Source organism: Liolophura sinensis, chromosome 1 (genome assembly GCF_032854445.1).
Source record: "Liolophura sinensis isolate JHLJ2023 chromosome 1, CUHK_Ljap_v2, whole genome shotgun sequence".
Taxonomy (NCBI): domain Eukaryota; kingdom Metazoa; phylum Mollusca; class Polyplacophora; order Chitonida; family Chitonidae; genus Liolophura; species Liolophura sinensis.
Window position 1 is genome coordinate 70,186,235 of NC_088295.1, and position 19,805 is coordinate 70,206,039.

The window sequence follows — 19,805 nt, forward strand, 5'->3', positions numbered from 1 at the left end:
CTCCCTTGCCACCACCACACCGTATGTACCACTGCATGCACTCTGAACAGCTCTATTTATGTACTTCCACCAACACAACCCTGCCAGATACAGCTCAAATTGTTTTCAGACAGCCCTCAATGCTCAGGCTGTTCAAGAACACGGTCTGTATATGTCTGGTTAAATTTCCTGTAAACCTCATCAGCACATCCTGTCTCAGCTACCTCAGTTAACATTATAAAAAATGCCCAACCAAATTCCATTACGGCATCAGCTACCATCCAAGTATGTAATACTGGTAACCATAGCAACAACTAAAGAGAAAAAATAGAGAATATACCAGAAACAGTGCCCTTACTTTACAGTGTTCAAAACCATTAATGTACAAAACAGAACAGCAGGAAAGCCCAAATGCAGCTGTCTGATAAAGCATCTGACAGGAAGCTCTCATCCTGTGTAACCAAACCTTTGTAACAACTCAAGGCTAGACAGTTTCAACAAGTACGTGCTCAACCCTATCTAATAATCAGTTGTTGTAATCATCTGGCTGGCTGCCTCACCTAACCACCAACGATTTGTTCAACACACAGAGAAAAAAACACCAATAACCCATGAGTGTGAAGTCTGGAAAGTTTTCTCCCCAGTAACTGACTTTTTCACTGATTTACATATACAGTTAGATAAATTCTAATTAATTACAGATAAAACCAAAAGGTAATAGCTTTGGAGCCTGCATGAAGAGGTCTAACAGTAGGGCTGTAACCAGACTGTAAGATACCCATTAATTCTCTTTTTTGAGCCTGGTTATCCAACATAAACATTTTCTCATAGAGTAAAGTGAAGTGAGTATGACCTATTCCACTCTACATATTTTTCATGCAGAAATGCACTCTGTTTTATAGGGCACAAGAGATAATAATGGGCGGCTGTATTTGCTGTGCGTAGTGCATGAAATGTTACAGAGCAATTAGGCCTGCACATCCCGAGGTATCATTTCGTGCCATATACAATGTACTCCTCAGAGAGGTTGGGATCAGGATTACCCTATGCACTGCTGTTTGCTCACAAACTGATACATGTATGCAAACATACACATATATCTGTACAGTGGTTGTTAACACACATGCTGTGTGATTAGACTGATCATTCTATACATGTGTCCACTCACCAATAGGCGAAGTTTTGGCAATATTAAATGTTTCTGTGATTGAACAGCCAATACTTCCCAAAGCTCTTCAAAAGCTAATAATTTTGACTCCCACACAGGTAGTGTTTACCAGATTAAGTTACCCTTTAGATCTGTGCATCAGCTGTACTGTCTGGAAGATTCAGCTGCACTTCTGGCAACTAAATATTTCTGACACCATTTTTGATCTTATCTCTGATCTTAAATGCCAAAGAGCAAAAAATCCATTTACGCACAAATAAACCAATCTAAACTGGTCTATAAATTTTAAGGCACATAGTAACTTGTAGTTTCTGAAGCTGCAATATTTGTTATATTAACTCGTACTTAACTTTCACATACACAAACAGAATTTCATAACAATCTCAGTTTCAAAAAGTGGCATATTATTTCAGGAAAGAGTGGCAAACCTCTTAAACTTAGAAGAATAAAGCCTCCAGCACACTGCTGGACAGTTGAGTTTCCCCTACAAGACTTAATATAGAAAGGAATTGTGCTTATGATAATACATGTTGAAATATCAAATGTCTCTTACCGTTTCCTGTCTTCAGATGACGAAGACACCAGCTCATAAATCTGGGGCTTCAAGTTGGGGTTGCTCACCAAGAAAAAAGCTTTTTTATCTGAAAGCAAAAAATTTGTTGATTGCATAAATAGAGGTCAGTTCAGGCTTAAATTTGGGGCTAATTTCAGAAACTAATCATTCCTTATTCAGATAATTCACAATGCAAGTGAGAAAATTTTCAGTTTTATTCAAAAGTATATGTGAAACACAGTTCATCCATTTCAGATTATATGCATGTCTTATGGAGTTTAGAATGAGATTGGTACATGCTATTTACAAAGTGTATTTTTTCCCTTCTGGTCCCAGTGTACTTGTTATAAAGGAGTGCACTTTCTGGGAATAACACATGTTCTAGTGCTGAAAATAAGCCGTTTTAGTGTTTCAAATTAGTAGCCTCTGTCAGGCATTTAATTCAGGTGTTAGGCTGAATGATCTGGACAGCTGACATGCATGTATTTTGCTACATGTAGCTCAGACATCACTGCTGAAAAGCTGTCCAATTTGCAGCACCATAATATGGGGTACCCTTGCAAAGTCCATTTCAAACAACCATCAAACCGTTACTGTCTTCTCTACATAAAGAATGGACCTCTGAAGTAGTGCTATAGTGCTAGTCCAGACAAACCTCTATCTAATATGGCATTATTTACCCTCAGAAACTGCAGGGAACCAAACTGAATGTACATGTATTCACACAAGCAAAAGGAACACATACGCACAGTAATCACTTTCATTGCTAAGTAAGAAACTGTGCATTTTAATAATCATAAGTACTTATCTTGCCGTAAAGCGAAAAAGTCTGTAGGCCTATATACTGGTAAGTGTTCAGAAATAAAATGAAACATAAGGCATTTAGAGAACACCTGTCTTTCAATATTATTGTTAAGATCTTGCCATTACATCAACAAGAAAGGTCAAACTTATTAGACTGTCATAAATATGATGAATAAAAATTGTAAGGCACTGACTCTGTATGTAACAGAGTTGTAAATCGTTGCTGTGGTAAAAGACTTCAGTGAAGGCAGTTTTCTTTGATATGCAAATTGCAAATTGCATTTAGCAATCCTTGTACTATGGGTGGCAATTGCAACCGTGTGAATGGCCAAGCAAATGTTCAGCTTTGGTAAAAAATCTTCAGTGTGGGGAGTATGTGCACCAACTTGTATGCAAATTGCTATCCATGATTTGGCTCTCTGGGTACTATGGGTGGCGAATGCAATCATATGATTGGTTGAGCAAATACTCAGCTGACTATAGTCCCTGCCTATGAGGATGGTTTACACATTCCACTGCAGCCTAGCAAGGCACATGCACTGGCCAGTGTCACAGGCTCCAAGTAATAACATAGCTGTGGGAAGTTCTCTAAAGACAATGCGTATGTCTAAAAATGAAGTAAACTTTGATACTGTACAAATCTTGTAATGTGGCCAGAGAGACAAAAAGATTCTGTTGGTATGTGTTTGCATAAAAAGCTGTACCCATATATGAAGAACTTATTGAAATTTGTGTTTACAGAAGAGCCGAATGAGTCCACAACACAGAAAAATGATGACAAATCTGGTAAAATAGCAAGAGGAACATGGTTATCAACAACCTTCTTGTTCTCCTGCCTCTAGATAGGCCTGTGCATAAAACTTGTAGCCCTATAAGAAAGTTATCTTGATTACAAGAAGTAAGTAAATTTGGTGATGTCCTTAAATCTTGAGAATAATAGTCACAGAAACCAGTTTTACCAGAATTTGTAGCCCTGCCTGGAGGCTTTCTTGAGAAAGTCAAGTTTATATAACTGGTAAATTATTACATTGAAAGTCAATCAAAATGACCAAATAACTTTCACACAGCCAATGAAACTAATACCTATAAAAAAAGTTCAACATTTCATCAGTAGGCCCTATGTAGATGTACACACCTTCCATCACTTCTTAAACATGAGAGCGACAAAAAACATAACAAAAAAACTTTCTATTTCTGTATGTTGGAGCTAAGAAGAAAACTTAACCTTTAAACCATACATGAGTGCCCATTGTCCAGGAGCTCAAAAAGCTTATCCTTCCACCTGAGTATGGACATTTACACACCATACCTTTATGGACGGGAGCTTAAAAAAGCTTAAAGGATACAGGAAACACTTTGGTTTTATTTCTTATAATGTGCAGATTATGATGTGTAATAACATAACAGTAGAAACAAATTTTTCAACTTTTGCTTTGGAAGGTAAAAATGGCTTCAAAAGTACAGTTTTCTTAAGGCCCCCAAGGTCAATCTGAAGATTAAGTAGCTTGCAGCGGTGATGTCAACCATGATACCTCTTTAAAAAGAACTCTGTGGTGGACTGGCTGAATGGGGATGGGGGGGGTATGGGAAACCGACCAAATGGGGTTGGGTGTATGGGGTGCGAATGGGGATGCTGGCTGAAAGGAGGCATGCAGTATCTGGGTACATGTCACCTTGCACACACTGTAGTGACATGATTCGCCGGGCTCCAGGCTCTTCAGGGGTGTTCACCGAGTTCCGACCAAGATCAACAATGACATATTTTCTGAAAATTCTCTGCCCGTTGACGGAAAATATGCATAATATACACAGGTAATGAACAGGTATTAAAATACCTCCAAAAATGAAATTTTTTTGAACACTAATTCCGTGACATAATTTTCTTCATTTGGCATAGAGACATAATTTTTGTTTTAGAATTCCTTTTCATGTATCCTTTACCCTTCCAAATGAGTAAGTACATTTACACAGCACTCCATAGACCAATAAAAATAATAAGAGATAATAATAAAAAAAAAAGCTTAACTTTCAATCCATGTATAAGAGTCCATTATACAGGAGTTAAAAATACAAAACTTGACTGGACACTGACACTTTCCCTGTCTTTCACAACACCTCTCCCTACTTTGTACGGACAAGTTAAACAGGTTTATGATCCTGAATAAGCACATATCACAAGGGAAATGAACAAGATCAAACAATACTCGTACACCTATTCTTCAAGAACACATCAGAGTTCAGGTGAACCCAATTTATACAGCAGGTATAAGGTTGACATTGGCAATCTAGATACCATGGCAACAGCAGAAAGGCATAACATATGTTTAGCTCTCACCAAAAATTGAAACTGTGTACTTGTATATATGCAAATCAGTTAGAGTAGCTGCCTCAGACATTGGTTACAACGGTAACTTCGAAAACAGACAAACAAAAAAAAAAACCTCTGACAAACCTTGGCGGTGGCATGTAGAAGTTAGCAGAAAATTAGCAGAAACTCACCAGTGGCTACATTGCGTGTTAGGAGATTGGTCAGTCTGATGACAGGACTGTGTGTGTCCTTGGTGTCGTCCTTCCCAGCGACCACGGGACTCTTTAATGTACTCTGGCACTTAAGAACAAGGCGGTCGTCCTGCTTTTGTAACAAGACCAGGATGTCTTCCAGTAAAACAACATGGAGATCTATCTGTTTATTTCGACTCAGTCGCCACGAAAGCATTCCATCATGAACCAGTTTCCTTTTGGTCAGATCTAAATTCTGCGAGATAATGGAACAGGAGACAAGAAATCAGATTTCACATTTTCAAGAAATGTTTCATGGATTCAATTAAATTAGGCAATAATTCAGTGAAGTTCTTAATTCACTGCATATTAAATAAATATGAAACACCACGTCTTAAATTAATTGTTACGTTAGAAGAATATTTTACTTATACTTGTATGAAATCTATAGTGCCTATAGCAAACCATCAGCCCTTGGCAAATAAATGATAAACATTCTGACATGTATGATGTACATTTCCTCCTTGATAGCAAGTTACATATACATGTATGGCACACTGGTGAAAGGTAAGTGATCTCCAACAGGCTTCAGGCAACACTACCTATTGAAATGGACCTATAAGCGGCACCTATTACTTCTGCGTTTGGAAGACCAAAACAGGATGTTAATTGATGCATATGTATGTGGTTTGACAAGTTTTATCTGATTTACTCTGGTTTTGTTATGTGATGTGTCAATGGGCTCCATTTCACAAAATTCTATTTGATTATGACTGTGGATGATTTCTAGATCTATACCAAAAGTGTGACATACCGTAACATCATTGGGCAGGAATTCCCACCAAATAGAACTTCTAAGAATCAAAAGTAACTGAATCTAGTGTGTCCAATCAATTCACATCAATGTCCAATGAAAGACGGAATGCCAAGGGAAAATCTATTTTGGTTGAATGCAAATCTATGTGATTTAGATAAAGCCTTATTAGGTATGTCAACAGCATTATTGCCATCAGGTCCTGGAGAACAGTGGAGGTAGATGTGGGTTGAACCAACAAAGTGTCTCTAGCAATCGCAGATTTTAGAAGGTTCAAAATATAAGATTCAAAATGTTTCCGAAAAACAAAACATAATACCAACCTTATATTCTAAAGCATCTGGATTATTAGAGTTCTCGAAGGGTCTTCGGTCTACCCTTTTGTTGATTTCCACCAATCGCTGATGATTTTCACATTCACGCACTGCTTGATTAACATAATCTAAAATACTTTTACTCCGCTTTAGAGCCCGCTCTAATCTGGAATAGTCTTCTGAATTGGCTGAAAAGAGGAATAGATAAGTGTAAGACATTGGTTCACCTTTATTGTATGATTAATAAATAATTAGCTGTGCTATAAAAGAATGATAAAATCTGAACAGAGTTGTCAAAAGAAGACCACAATCTAAAAAGCAACAGGCAACACAGAAAACCTCTCATGTCCCTAGCCAGTCGCAGTCATAAACGTGTGTCCAGAGACTAAATACACTGCCAGCTAGCATTCTGTTTGCTATAGAACAACAGAATACAAGTCAACTTTAATAATCAGATTGCTGTCTATTTACGAACGACAGTGCATTCGAACATACACATATCTCCATGATTATGCTTAAACTAAAGAGGCCAGTTTTCAAACCTTCATAAATCACACTGTTTTCATGGAGAACAATGGTTCAATAATTGTTATTAATCTTACAGAGATTAATCATGATGTTCACATCAGAGAAAACAAAACAAACAGAACTTAAACTGAAGCCATTCATTTTCAGCGTAAAACTGTTCAGAATGATTAAATTTTTAGTACAGCAAAAACAATACTTACTCTGAGTGTATTTCATTAAATTTTCAATTAGAAGAGGATATTTTGTTAAACGCTGAAAAGCTGTCGGAATTAAGTCTTTCAACTGAAGCCTACGGCATAAGGGATTACTCTCAGCTTCCTGCAAACACACAAAAAACGTTGGGGTAATTCTTGATGTGACAGTGTCTTGCAAAAATACATTTTCATTAAAGTGAAAGAATGTCACAATATCAACATTTAGTCTCACATGCCCCTTTCCAGTGAGCATAAAAACAGCGCTACAACAGTTTAACACTGTCCTCATCATGAATCTCTTGTATTCTCAGAGAATCCAACTTTGTGAAGCCACTGAACTATGCTTTTTAAGTGCAAACTAATAAATTAAACCAGGAATAAATGGCTGACCATTAAAATGAAAGAAATCATCTGGTAATTAAGTGTTTGTGTATTGAAATGTTATACTTACAGCTAGAAGTCTGGAAAATTTTTCATCACGTCTTTGTTTGATTCTTAATTGTTCTAAGGCATAGGATTGGTTTCGACAAAAAATAGCACAGCCTTCTCGAAACTCACTCCCTGCTTCACCATCAAACTGTTGACAAAAGAAAAAGGGACAATACACATAAATCTCAATAAAACTGCTGTTTACGCAAAATAAGTTATAGTTCCACTGTCTTGACATGCTATTTCATAATAGATCACAAAAATGTACAAGAAGAATGAAATCCTTAGTACTTACCCGTTGAAGCAAAATATCTCCAACCTCACCAACAACTGGATTTTCTTTCCTTCGGTTCTTCATTGCATTGTTGAGAGAAGCTGGAAGGAAACAAATGCCAACTGTATACTTTTGGTTTCAGTAATAAACTCTGTTAAGAATAAACTTCTTCATTTTCATGTATGTCACAAATAATCTTTCTCAACTTACAGAAGCTCCAAAGCCTAGAGAAAACAGCTCTTCTAAATACACAATTTGGTGTTTCTTATTAATGACAGATACAGCATAGGTATGCATGGTCTCAGCATAGTAAACTTGTTTTAAGCAACATGAAATAAATCTCACCTTTCACAGGCCCCTTTTTTCACAGAATATCTAAGTATGAAAATAAATTCACACAAGAGGGTATGTCTTAACCTTCCAAAAAATGTCAGGTGTAAACACTTACAATGAAGGTTAATTAGCTGCTCCAGATTTGGGAAGAGCTGGTTAACTAAACCCTGATGGATAACATGAGGTTCTGCTGTCATGGGTCGGAAAAATACACGATCTAGCACCTTCATGTTCCGGACATGACTTCGCTCTGTGTAAAATAATTCTGTTAAGAGAAGGAAGCAACCAAGAATTAATCATAACAAAAACTAATTTGATAACACTATTGCAATAGGCCAGAATTCTGTTTTAAGAATTAAGTCATATTTCATGTTTGTACACTGAGTCAAACAAACATAGCTCAAAACTATCGCCACTGATCAGACAATTGAATAGGTCTAGGTAAAATGGGAGACAACTCTAGTTACATTTTCTACAGCTATTTAGTTACCACTTTACATGGCCAACTTTTTTCTTCTACAAGAAGCTCCTTCACAATTCACTCATGTCTAATGCTTTACAATTTTGACTGAAAATGTTATGATCCTGCTTTTGCTTGCTCAGATCTGGATGCAAACACATCATATTCATTGAATTGGATTTTTTTCCCTATTTCCTTGACATCTCTCACTAAAGCATGCTGTAACAGTTCATATCAATTTGTGGACTACAGATTCAAAACAAAATCTAAATGCATGCAAGAGATGGTCATAAACACAGTACAAGCCTAGAAATGCCTCAATCTGGCCCAGAAGCTAGGCAGATTGGTGTCAAATGCTGTTCATTATGTTACTAACCATTTATAACCTCCTGTCTTTTCTTTTCCTTAGGCTTCAATTTCTTCACCGTGTCATCCGTGAAGAGTTGTTTCAAGGGAGGTAATTCAGGTTCGACATCAAAATCAGAGTCGTCTTCTATCAGCTGCTTTAGTTCATGCACTGCCTCACTTGAATTACTGAAAATAAAAATCAACACAGTATCTGCTCAGAATCCAAGTCAAATAAATGTACATCCATCATTAAATGCCTCACAGAGTACTGAGGTGGACAAACCAATTTGAATAACTTTTCAAATTTAAAAATTTGATATTAAAAAGTATTAATAAAACTATATTTCTTTCAATACTGTAAACAAAGAGTTCTACACAACTTTTCTTTATAAATATAAGAAGTTTTGGCTGACCTTGTTGAGAGACTGGAGGTAGAGGAGCTGCCAGAGTTGTTCAGAGATTTCAGGGTTTCGTCTACGTCCACATCACTGAATCATGGCAGAGCAGAAAATGCACATTACAAAATTCTAGTCTATGTGTATCACCCACAGAGATAGTAACTTTTTGCTAATTTATTTATTTAGAGATTATAACAAAATTAAAAGGAAACATTTGACAAATACATGAAATTTACACCAGAGCTCAAAAGCTCTGATAAATGTATAATACATGTACAAGTAGTTCCAAGATCTTTAAGTACAGAAAATCAATAAGTTAGGACTCTTCAGTGAGAAGAAAAAATTAGCATTCACTGAAATAAATGCAGTCCTTTAGTATTTAACTGCAAAGGGGGCCAGTATAGTACTCTAGCTATTAAACACATGTTAATTCCCACATACATTCAAAGCCTGTGTTAAGACAAAAAAAAAACAAAAAAAAAACAACTCACTAATATGGCATTTAGGTCAGATCACAGAGACGTTAGCACTGTTCATGAAAATAGTTCCATTTATTTTTCTAGAAATTTTTTCAACACAGCATTGGAAAACATTAGATTATAGAGACTTTCTGACCACATTGCGACTGTGACTGTGACAAGGCCACATCAGCTTTCTGCCACTAAACACATACTGACTGCTAAACTTCTGCATTCAAAATGCATACATTTTTAGAGCTGAGAATGCATTCACATTTTAAGCTTAAATTTGGATGTGATGTCATCAATAGCCACACCATAATATTTCTTTTGTCTGGAAAAATTAAACTAAACTATTTACCTAGACAGTTTATAATGGTCTCTTATCTGACATATATGCAATATTAGTGTTTTCTGTGCCTTTAATACTTGCACTGAAAAACATGATCTCCTGCATATAAAATATTCAAGGGATCAAATAGAGAAAAAAAAAGTTACAATAGCAAACAAATTCACATGTACAAGCCCATTTTCTACTGGTCAAAGGCTTATTCCAGACATAAGAGAAAGCAAATACATCAATATTATGAATGGAACCAAGAACCAAACAGGATGTACATGTAAATTACAGAGGTCTGTCACCACACTCACACCAGTTCCCGAACATCTAAATGTACGGTCAACTGCCAAACCCTGAATGCCACAACCAGAAAGCCATGCGGAACAAGGGTAGAGTACATGAGGGAAGAGGGCAGCTACATATTCCGAGAGTACAGCTGAGCTCACAAAAAGCATGTGAAAAATGAAATAATGCTTCAATTCTACATTCCTAGATGGCATAATCATCTTTACATATTTCAATTTTTCCAGAAAGTCAAATGAAATAGCCATCAGCATAAAAACAGAAAATATGCAAAGACCTATGTAAAGAATTAAAAAAAAAAACCAGCCCATGTTAATGCACTAAGAGCATGTAGGGCTGAAAAGCTTTAGCATTAGAGGTATGTGAAGAAGGACTCTGTGGATAAAAATTAAGCTTACCGAATGTCTGTGTAGCTCAGTTCATGAGGTCTGTTCATGCAGAACAAATGAAGTTAACTTAAACTAAGTAATCTTCAATACGACAAAACGAATACCGCAAGATCTATCCATACACTTAATTCTATCACTACCTCCTTTATCACTGTGAAAAATTGACAGGGCAGTACTGTCTGAGCAACAAGCTCATCACGTCAACGACTTCAGACCAGGTGAAAAATTTTCATGAGATGTATGAGATCTTTATTCAAATGTGACATTTCCCTTTGCATGAAATGATTCTGAGAATTGCCCCGTCCTGAGGTACCAAATCCACTGCAGCAGATGGTATACAGCCATGCTATGGTTCATGCTAATCAACAAATATACATGTAGAGAGGTAGAAGAAAAACAGCACAGCCTTATACTGAAAGGACAGCCATATAATGTCATTCGTCTTACTGTTCACTTATAAGAACACTGAGAAATGTATTCAAATTTTACCTTTTTGTTCGTCTTGTACCACTGGATTTCTCACTGCGCTGTAAAACAGAAAGATTTATTTATTTATTTATTTGATTGGTGTTTTACGCTGTACTCAGTAATATTTCACCTATACGACGGCGGCCAGCATTTAAAACAGAAAGATACAATGTTACTTAGAGAATGCCCATGACAAATAAAAGATTGAAGCTTCATGCATAAATTTCAATTTAACATAAAGACAGCTTGATATTATACATAAGGGAATTTTACTTACATTTTTAGATATCTAACATAAATTAAAGGCATTCAAATGTTTGAACTCTAAGGTGGGCATTATTGCCTATATTACAATTTACTCTGATTTCATATCACCTTTTTTGCCCTTATATTCACATACAGGCAAAATTTTTGTGAATCTTGTTTAAGTAATCTTCTACTTGTGAATATTAATACCTATTGCAACATTAAAACCTCTTCAGATGGTGAGAAACTTTCTGTGGCCTAAATATAGGCTATATTGTTCACAAAGCCAAGTACAGAATTAAAACATTTAATAATGCATTTAAAACTGTCTAAAATAAACACATGAAAGTATTTTTTCCCCAGTTTTCAGATGTCAAACAGATAAACCTCTCTTCATTTTTGAACATTCTTTTACTTCAAATAAATTCACCTCTTAAAAGTTTTCTATACTACTCACTTGGTCTCCTCTTCCTTTCATACTCTCTGACCGTCCTATCTCTGTTCCTTTCCTGTAAACAAAACAAATATTTACACCCTCATCTGCCTAACTATAACAACACATACGCTCAAGAGATAAATACATACAAACACAATAAGACAGATTAACGCCCACAAAGCTATTAACTAGCTTCAGGAGTTATGCCCCCTTGCACAACCTACTGATGGGAAGTGTCCTGTGTTCAAAGCTGTTCAAAACCGCACATCTGTTGCTGTTACACACCATAGAACACTTTCCACTTTATTATTCCTAAAGCCACAATAACAGCATAGTCCAGATATTCACACATCTGAATAATCTTGTATATGAAACTGACAGTACAAATTTTAGCTGATACAAGGAACAAATGACGCATACTTTTTGGTTGCTGGGGTTTGTTCAGATTCAGGGCTCTTCCCAGTATGTTCATATATCTGCACCAGATTGCCTACAGAATGGCCTTGTTCTTTCAAACGATCTGGAATGAATAACATCAAATTTTAACAATTGTCTATATGGTTAGGTTTTATAGATATACACAACATAGAAATTGTGTATGAATAACTGAATGGTATATTTACAAGCATCAGCATACACAATCAGGATTTTTCAAAAAGGGGATTCAACCAAGACATGTCACTAAAATTGAACTTACTTAAATCTGGGTCTTTTTCATCAGCCAGAGATTTTATCTCAAACATAGGGGGCCCAGGAGAAGCTGACGGATCTACTTTGTCATCATGGGATTTTGTGCTGTCTTTGGCTACAAAAATAGAAAGGTCATTGAACTGTATAGTGAACCAATGATGTCTCAAAGTCAAACGATTTCTGGGGCTGCATCACGTTTATGACTGATTACTAAAATAACCATTTCAGTTTACAGGAAAGCAAAGGATACTGACTACTTGAATTATGGACTATCACAAAATTGCTGGTGGTTAGGTGCCTGATTCTGAGGTCGCTGGCTCGAAACCCGCAATGGTCTCAGCCAAATTTCAGCACTAGAATCTGTGTTATATTCAGAAAGTGTAATCCCTATTAACGATAATACTGTTACTTAATCCACTTTCTAAATGACATCTATACCTATCTATCACAAAAGATATACAAAATGAAAAAGTTAATCACATGTTTTATGCATAAAATGGCACGGTATCAATGTAAATTTGTTTATTACCCTAAAAAGCTGTACATAAGCAAGCAGTGCATATTTAAACAATGAATGCTTACGGCTTCATGCCTCGTCATGAGTATTTCAGCCTTTTTGCTACAATAGTACACAAGAAGTGCACAAAAATATTTTGCGTCAAAAGACGCAATGACAAATATACAGACACTGAAATAAAGTTAAGAATACTAACTTGCTGGGTTGGTCACATTGCTTTGTTTTCTTATGATATCACTTAACACAGACATTCGCTTCTTTTTCTTTCCACAACACTCCTCCATTTTGCTGATGCAGTACTTGTGAAAGTGCATCTCGCAACCTGGGAAAACAAAAAAGAAATCAATCGGAAATCCCCACCTCAGTAAAATCACATAGCTTTACTTTAAAAATATAACTTATGGCTGAAATTTGACAGTTTAAAATAATGTTTGCGAATGTACAACTCATCTGCATTTCATAAACAAGAATTTAAATGAAAAATATCATTTGAGCTTTGGTCTTTAAAATTCTGAAGGATTTTGTGTCACATGGCACATTCCAGAATATCCTAACCTTTGAATATTTATTATATTTACAGAGATCCACGGACAAACACTCTTTGAAAAGCGAATGTATCATATACATTTTAAAGTGAATATATCTTACTGGAGCATGTGTAGCCTGGATAGCCCAATCCGCCAATCATGTTGTGACAATGAGCACAGTGTGTGATCTGAGAGAAGTGCTGAGCTGTCAATGAGTGGCCTTTCAATGTGATAGAATTCTGAAATTAAACAACACATGAAGAAAATACAGGATAACAAACAACAAAATTCATCTCAAATTCATCTGAATCATATGACAAAATTCTAAAGACTGACATTAACTCCTTTCATTTTAATAACCCATAGAATGAAGCAAATCCTTCATTATTTCATACAGGAATATAAAGTATTGATGGTTGGGATGGTTAACTTAAACTAGAGGTGACACGTGGGAAGGTTTTCCAGCAACCTGCAAATGGTCGTGGGTTTCTCCCAGGCTCTGCTCAGTTTCCTCCCACCATAATACTGGCCGCCGTGACACAATGGTTCACAGAATGATAAAACTGAACTTGAGACAAAGATGAAAAATATATAAAAAAAAGATACTTTGGCATTTCTACATAAATGATAAAGTATGTGCATATTATAGTGCACTTCATCATGAAAGGCTTCTTAACAATACTAGAGCCCCTCACCTGCTATGATTCGTCTATAAATTGTGCACACAGCGTGAACCTTGTGTTAAGAGAGCAGATTTTAATCACCCCACTGGGGTGCCATTAGGGATGGGGTTTACAATCACATTTCAGCAGGTTTAACCCAGAACTGTCCAGATAAAACATCAATTTATGCTATAATGGAGAAATAGAATTTTTAATATTTGACATATGTAGGTTGATCTATCCACAATTTAATTGGAGGTAGGGCAATTCTTGATTAAAATTATTTGGCAACAAATTGAAGACAGATTTTGTCACACATAAGGCTCCTCAAGATATTTTTGTCATTTTCTCTCTTTCTAATTTTACAACTGTTGTAAGGTGAATATTTTTATTTCTGGCTTCTTACTCAGTATGAATGTTTTTACATTTAGCACTCATGTAACTGAAATATGGTCTCATAACCTTTTAACATCTTCCTAGTTTTAAAGACATTCATAAAGGAAAATAGAAGTAATACTTTAAATGATCTCTCAGAAAATCTAAGATGAAAATTTAAAATCTGTGGGACAGCTTCTTATTTTAATAAGTAAACTATGCACTTGGATTATAAAATTTTGAAAATGTTGAAATTTGGTAAAAAACATTAGCACTTTAATAAACAGGTCTGATTTTTTTTACAATTTTCCTTTATTATGGCACTAATGTGGAATTTTATGTCACTTCCATATTAGTGAAACATGGATGTTTATCTCACTTCCAGATCAGTGAAATATAGAAGTTTATGTAATTTTTGATACTAAAAGTCTTTTGGCTTTCAGAATATATATAGACATACGATTATTCGATTCACACATTGGGCTACACAAAGCAAAATAAGGAATTTTTCTCCAGAGGGGTTCTAGTATCCTTGAAATTAAGTCATTTTATAACAATAGGATCATAACATAGACATACCTTTTTGTTTGTCATAACAGGGAATTTGATGGATCTCTTATCCTTTGCCACAAAGCTCGGTACTCTGTCAATCTGCGTACCTTGAAGAGTACTCTTGATACCACCCACATGTTTGAAGAAAGTGACCAGCGCCGCCGCCATAGCTTCATTACGGTGACTGCTCTCTGTATTCTCCTCCTCTTTGCTGAAACACACATGCAGATTCTGTTAACACTTTTATCTTTTCAGCAGGTAATTTGACTTCTGAAAGGGCTTCGCAATTGGGGAAACTGGTGACTGAACATTAAGATCTATCCTCAATCTTCAACAAATTTGACCACTAAAGTACAACCGCAGATACACTTAAAAACATACTTTGTAAGATTTTCAGACTAGGGTACACATGAACTGCAAAGAAATTATAAAAAGACCCATACATAACACATAACATTCCTATAATATAAAACATGCACTATATATGTGGTCAAATTTGTTGAGGATTTAGGGAAGTTCAATCAACCTTAAAGTCGGAGGACATTTGCGAGAGGTCAAGATTTGAACAGTTTATTTCTGGCCATATATAAGCTTGAACACATGGGTACAAAATAATGGAAAAATCTAACACAATAATCGCCATTTATTTACTCCCATAAAGTGCAGTTTCAAATCAAAAACCTTTGAAATTAACCTCAAACAGCCTAAAACTTATCTATGAAGGATTAGAAGATAATTAACATAAACACATGATTAGAAATACAGGCACTTACGGCAAGAGCCCATCCAAATGAGGAGAAAGATATTTGTTGATAATCTGCATGTCCTTCTGCTTGCTTTGGCTATCTTGAAGCTCATGTACACCATAAATATTTCCCAGACCTAAAGAGAACAAGGGGAATCAGCATCCAGAATACATATTTGAATCTGAGGGTCATGCTGGATCCATCACTTTGGCTACATGTACATTTTTTAAATATATGTATTCACAGGGCTATCACAGGTTCAGTTTTTTCCAGAACTGCATTGGCAATAACATTTCTATTATACACGTAAAATGCACTTTCATCCAAAAGTCAAATACATCTTTTTGTTTTTGGATCCAAGATGAAAATTTTGTAAATTTACTATGAAGTTGAGAGATAAAGGGGAGTTCTTTTATCCCTTCTAACAATTTAAAAAAAAACAAAAAAAAGGCCTCTGATACACCTATAAATAAATAAAAAAAAGGTCTATGGCAAACAAAAACATTGCGGTGTTAAACATTACACATGTTTACCAAACTTTAATAAACCTTGCCTAGGAAATACTGCAGAAGTGAATGCAGTCCTTGGGAACAAGTTTGAATAACCCCCCAAAAATGAAAAATTCACTATCTTGAGAGGAGGAGATGAAGATTTTACCTAAGGACTTTTGACGACGGAAATCAGCGAGCAGTTCATCTGTAATATTCATAGCTGCAGACTTAGCTGAGTGGAATATCATACGAAGTAAATCTTCTTTGTCATTTTTGCTCTGGAGAATGTCTTCTATTGTAGACAATGTGTAGTCATCTACCTCCACTCTCAGTGGCTGGAAAACAAATATCCCGAAGTACATGTCTTTTGCACACACTTCATGACAAATGTAAAAACAAAATAATAATTCCATGAGGTCGAAGATGTTAATATTTTACCAGCATTACCCTGCAATTAACAGATACAGGCAACCACACAGGCATTTCTGGTACACATTTTAAGTGTGCTTTGAACCACATTTTCATTGACAAGGAACTACATGTATACATGTGAGATTGCACATCTACATGTGCAAGATTGTGATGCTGCCTCCAACTCAATTTGCAGGCAGCAGGTTGTAAACACATCTCTGTTGTTCAAAATTCTGGGGACAATTGATTAAAAAACTGTACTACAGTACAGCATGAGTGCAAGGGGTATTCCAATAGGGATATTCTAGCCCTGACTAGATCCAGGTCAAACTAAGTTAGGCCATTACAAATCTGTTTATATCACTTTACATTAACCAAACTGCAACAACCCAATGTCAAATGATGACACTGATATGATAATTATGTTTTCCTCCCAAATTACAGCTGAGCATATTTTAAATGTGAGCTGATTTTCTTTTTTGTAACGGCCATAAATGCCTGTGCTACCCATTCACTGTGACAGTTAACATTAATATACACTTACAGCATTATTAGCCAGAAATGTGGCTGTTATTTCATATGCCCATTTCCTCAGGTCTTTGTAGCTGGCTTGAGAATTTTCATACACATCTGCTACTATGCAGAAAAACTGAAGAAAGAAAGGGTTAAACAAGGCTTAAAACTGGCATTCAGGTCAGTTTGATTTATTTATCATGGGACTCTTCCCAGCTGTTATTACATACCCAGAAATTACACTAATCCAGAAAGAAATAAACTTTAGTGTAAAAACTATCAATCTTCCAACTTGGTGAAACAATGTGCTGTTCTATTATGAAGTTTATAGTGTTTCAATCTCAAAATTAAAATCAAAAAAAATATTCCATGACTCTGAAAATGTTTTAAATAGCAAAGGTGTTGGTAGTTCAAACATATAAATATTCCTTGTGTTAAGATAGTGAATAAAGTGACCAAGTGACTTACCAGAGGTGAGGGGTCACTGTTGGAGATGAGGTAATGGAGGAATATAGCCATGTGAGCTGGCTTCTTCTCTAGCAAGGTCAAGGCCATGAATGGGCCATGATCCTCAGACTGTCAACAAAATGCTTGTATTACGTTACTTCACAGAATGTGGGACAAGAACATAATAAAAAAGAGAAGATTTTAAGCAGCTTCATGGAGGTTTAAAAACATGCTGACAATAACGGCATGTACTTTAGCTTAAAAAATATTGTGAAAAGAATTCATTCATTCATTCCAGAAACAAACATTAAACAACATTTAATATTATCTATCACTTTCACTTTCTATCTCAGGCATGTTATTTGAAAACTCACATCTTCCTCCTCCTCTGAGAACTCATCATCCTCTGCAGAAATGATCTCTGCTTGTTGAGGATTGACCTTCCTGTAGGCACTAGGGGTAGAGTCCTACAGACAACAAGGTAGATACACATGCAGGCTGAACGTTAGGTCATATTACTATACCTGCTATTTTATCAGTTTAGTTTACGATCAAGAACATAATGCTGTGAATATGTAATTAAGGATTTCAAATTTTTGGACATTAGAGTGACCTTTTATTGAATGCTACTGTTGTTGATAAATAGTGAGTGTTGATGCACATCATATAAAAGAAATAAGGGAAACCTACAGAGAATATCTTTTTTTGCTGAACTGAGTGAGTATATCTGTTGAAATTACAGCTATTAAGGCTATAAATCACACTTAATATACAGAACATATTTCTGTCCATTCAGTTCTTGAATAATGCACCACCTTGCCGGACTGGAAACTTGGTTCTATGTACTCATCAATAACAATTTTTAAAAAGTTGTACCTCCAATGACATTGTTCCTACATGTACTCCCGAGTCACGTCTGGAATCGCGACTGTCAGCGTCCAGGCTATCACTGTCGTGTCGGTTCTGGGGATGTGTGGGCGTTGGCGATGTGTTGGGGGTCAGCTGAGGGGAATGGGGCATGCTCGTGCCATCCAGCACTGTGCTAGGCAATGATTTGGACTGTAAAACAAAAACATGACCATGAATTTAATATACAGTGCAACAAAAGTAAGTTCCCCCCAAAACGTTGTTTGATATCTCCCGTGGTATGTAAAAGATCGCAAAGAAATTCTGCACACACTATCCAAGTAATCCGGACAAATTACAGCCAGAGTCAACCAGACTGTTCAACAGCAATTCTTAATTTTATCACAGAATTTGATCATTTTCACTCTATGACCAGTAATTATCAACATCGTATGTAGCTGCCACGAGATTGTATCACATTTTGACGCGCTGTGTTGATGAGGTGTGCGATCCGACGTTGCGAGATGGCTAACCACTCTTCCTGAAGGTGGCGTCTCAGACCTCATGCACATCATGTTTAACAAAATGAATTTCTTGTGGTGTGTGTCATGTCCTTAATACCCACCCGCACAAATATTTCAGGAATGGTTACACAAATTCTCTGATGAAATCAAAATTTGGCGGTGAAAAATCTGGTTGACTGCTTTTGTTAAATTTAAAAAAATCGACCGATTTTTAATTTGTGCATGCCCATTAGCGCACAACTGCACCTGCACGTTAATCCTTGATATACCACGTCTGCCGGAATACTGGGATGGTATGTGCAAAATTTCACTGCGATCTGGTACATATCAAGGGAGATATCAAACAACGTTTTGGGGGGGGGGGGGGGGGAGTTATTCTGTGATACTTCAGCTCTTCTAAACTGTAGCATTTTTAAAACATTTTTTTTTTTACTTTGGTCTCTTCATTCCTTTGTTTCTTTTTGAGATCTATGAGAGTCCGAGTTGCTAAAGCTATAAATGTGCAAAATGACAACCCCGTAAACCAAACGTCAAATACTACTAAAAAGTGCTTCACATGCACAAAGTCCACTTCCAATACATCATGCATGCAAATAGTAATTCTTTCTGATTCTAAATTTAAATATTTCTGTATTATCTGTAACTAGGAGAAGACTTCTGGAAGCCACTTCGATGTCATTTGTACTTCCATTCTCAGGGGTGTTCTTCAGCTGCTTTAAGCATATGATGATACAAGTAGGATTCACATTCTCAAAATCTATACTCCTCT

The 19,805-nt window shown here is 36.1% G+C and overlaps 1 protein-coding gene across 10 annotated transcripts in view; it reads right to left on the reverse strand.

The window, feature by feature from the left end:
• Positions 1–19,805, reverse strand: part of LOC135482364 (rho guanine nucleotide exchange factor 11-like) — a 79,974-nt gene that overhangs the window by 12,693 nt on the left and 47,476 nt on the right. For 9 of the 10 annotated variants that reach the window (XM_064762306.1, XM_064762308.1, XM_064762310.1 and 6 more), the window contains 23 exons: positions 18,543–18,725; positions 18,041–18,133; positions 17,688–17,795; positions 17,251–17,355; positions 16,462–16,630; positions 15,832–15,940; positions 15,086–15,269; positions 13,591–13,708; positions 13,139–13,264; positions 12,433–12,540; positions 12,156–12,255; positions 11,757–11,808; positions 11,075–11,112; positions 10,595–10,624; positions 9,111–9,185; positions 8,726–8,883; positions 8,005–8,154; positions 7,578–7,657; positions 7,305–7,430; positions 6,860–6,977; positions 6,141–6,319; positions 5,004–5,259; positions 1,701–1,788 (listed from right to left, as the gene is read on the reverse strand). In XM_064762306.1, coding sequence (XP_064618376.1) covers positions 1,701–1,788; positions 5,004–5,259; positions 6,141–6,319; positions 6,860–6,977; positions 7,305–7,430; positions 7,578–7,657; positions 8,005–8,154; positions 8,726–8,883; positions 9,111–9,185; positions 10,595–10,624; positions 11,075–11,112; positions 11,757–11,808; positions 12,156–12,255; positions 12,433–12,540; positions 13,139–13,264; positions 13,591–13,708; positions 15,086–15,269; positions 15,832–15,940; positions 16,462–16,630; positions 17,251–17,355; positions 17,688–17,795; positions 18,041–18,133; positions 18,543–18,725 — 2,753 coding nt within the window. The remainder of the gene's footprint in view (positions 1–1,700; positions 1,789–5,003; positions 5,260–6,140; positions 6,320–6,859; positions 6,978–7,304; positions 7,431–7,577; positions 7,658–8,004; positions 8,155–8,725; positions 8,884–9,110; positions 9,186–10,594; positions 10,625–11,074; positions 11,113–11,756; positions 11,809–12,155; positions 12,256–12,432; positions 12,541–13,138; positions 13,265–13,590; positions 13,709–15,085; positions 15,270–15,831; positions 15,941–16,461; positions 16,631–17,250; positions 17,356–17,687; positions 17,796–18,040; positions 18,134–18,542; positions 18,726–19,805) is intronic. The other variant, XM_064762307.1, reaches the window with a different exon arrangement.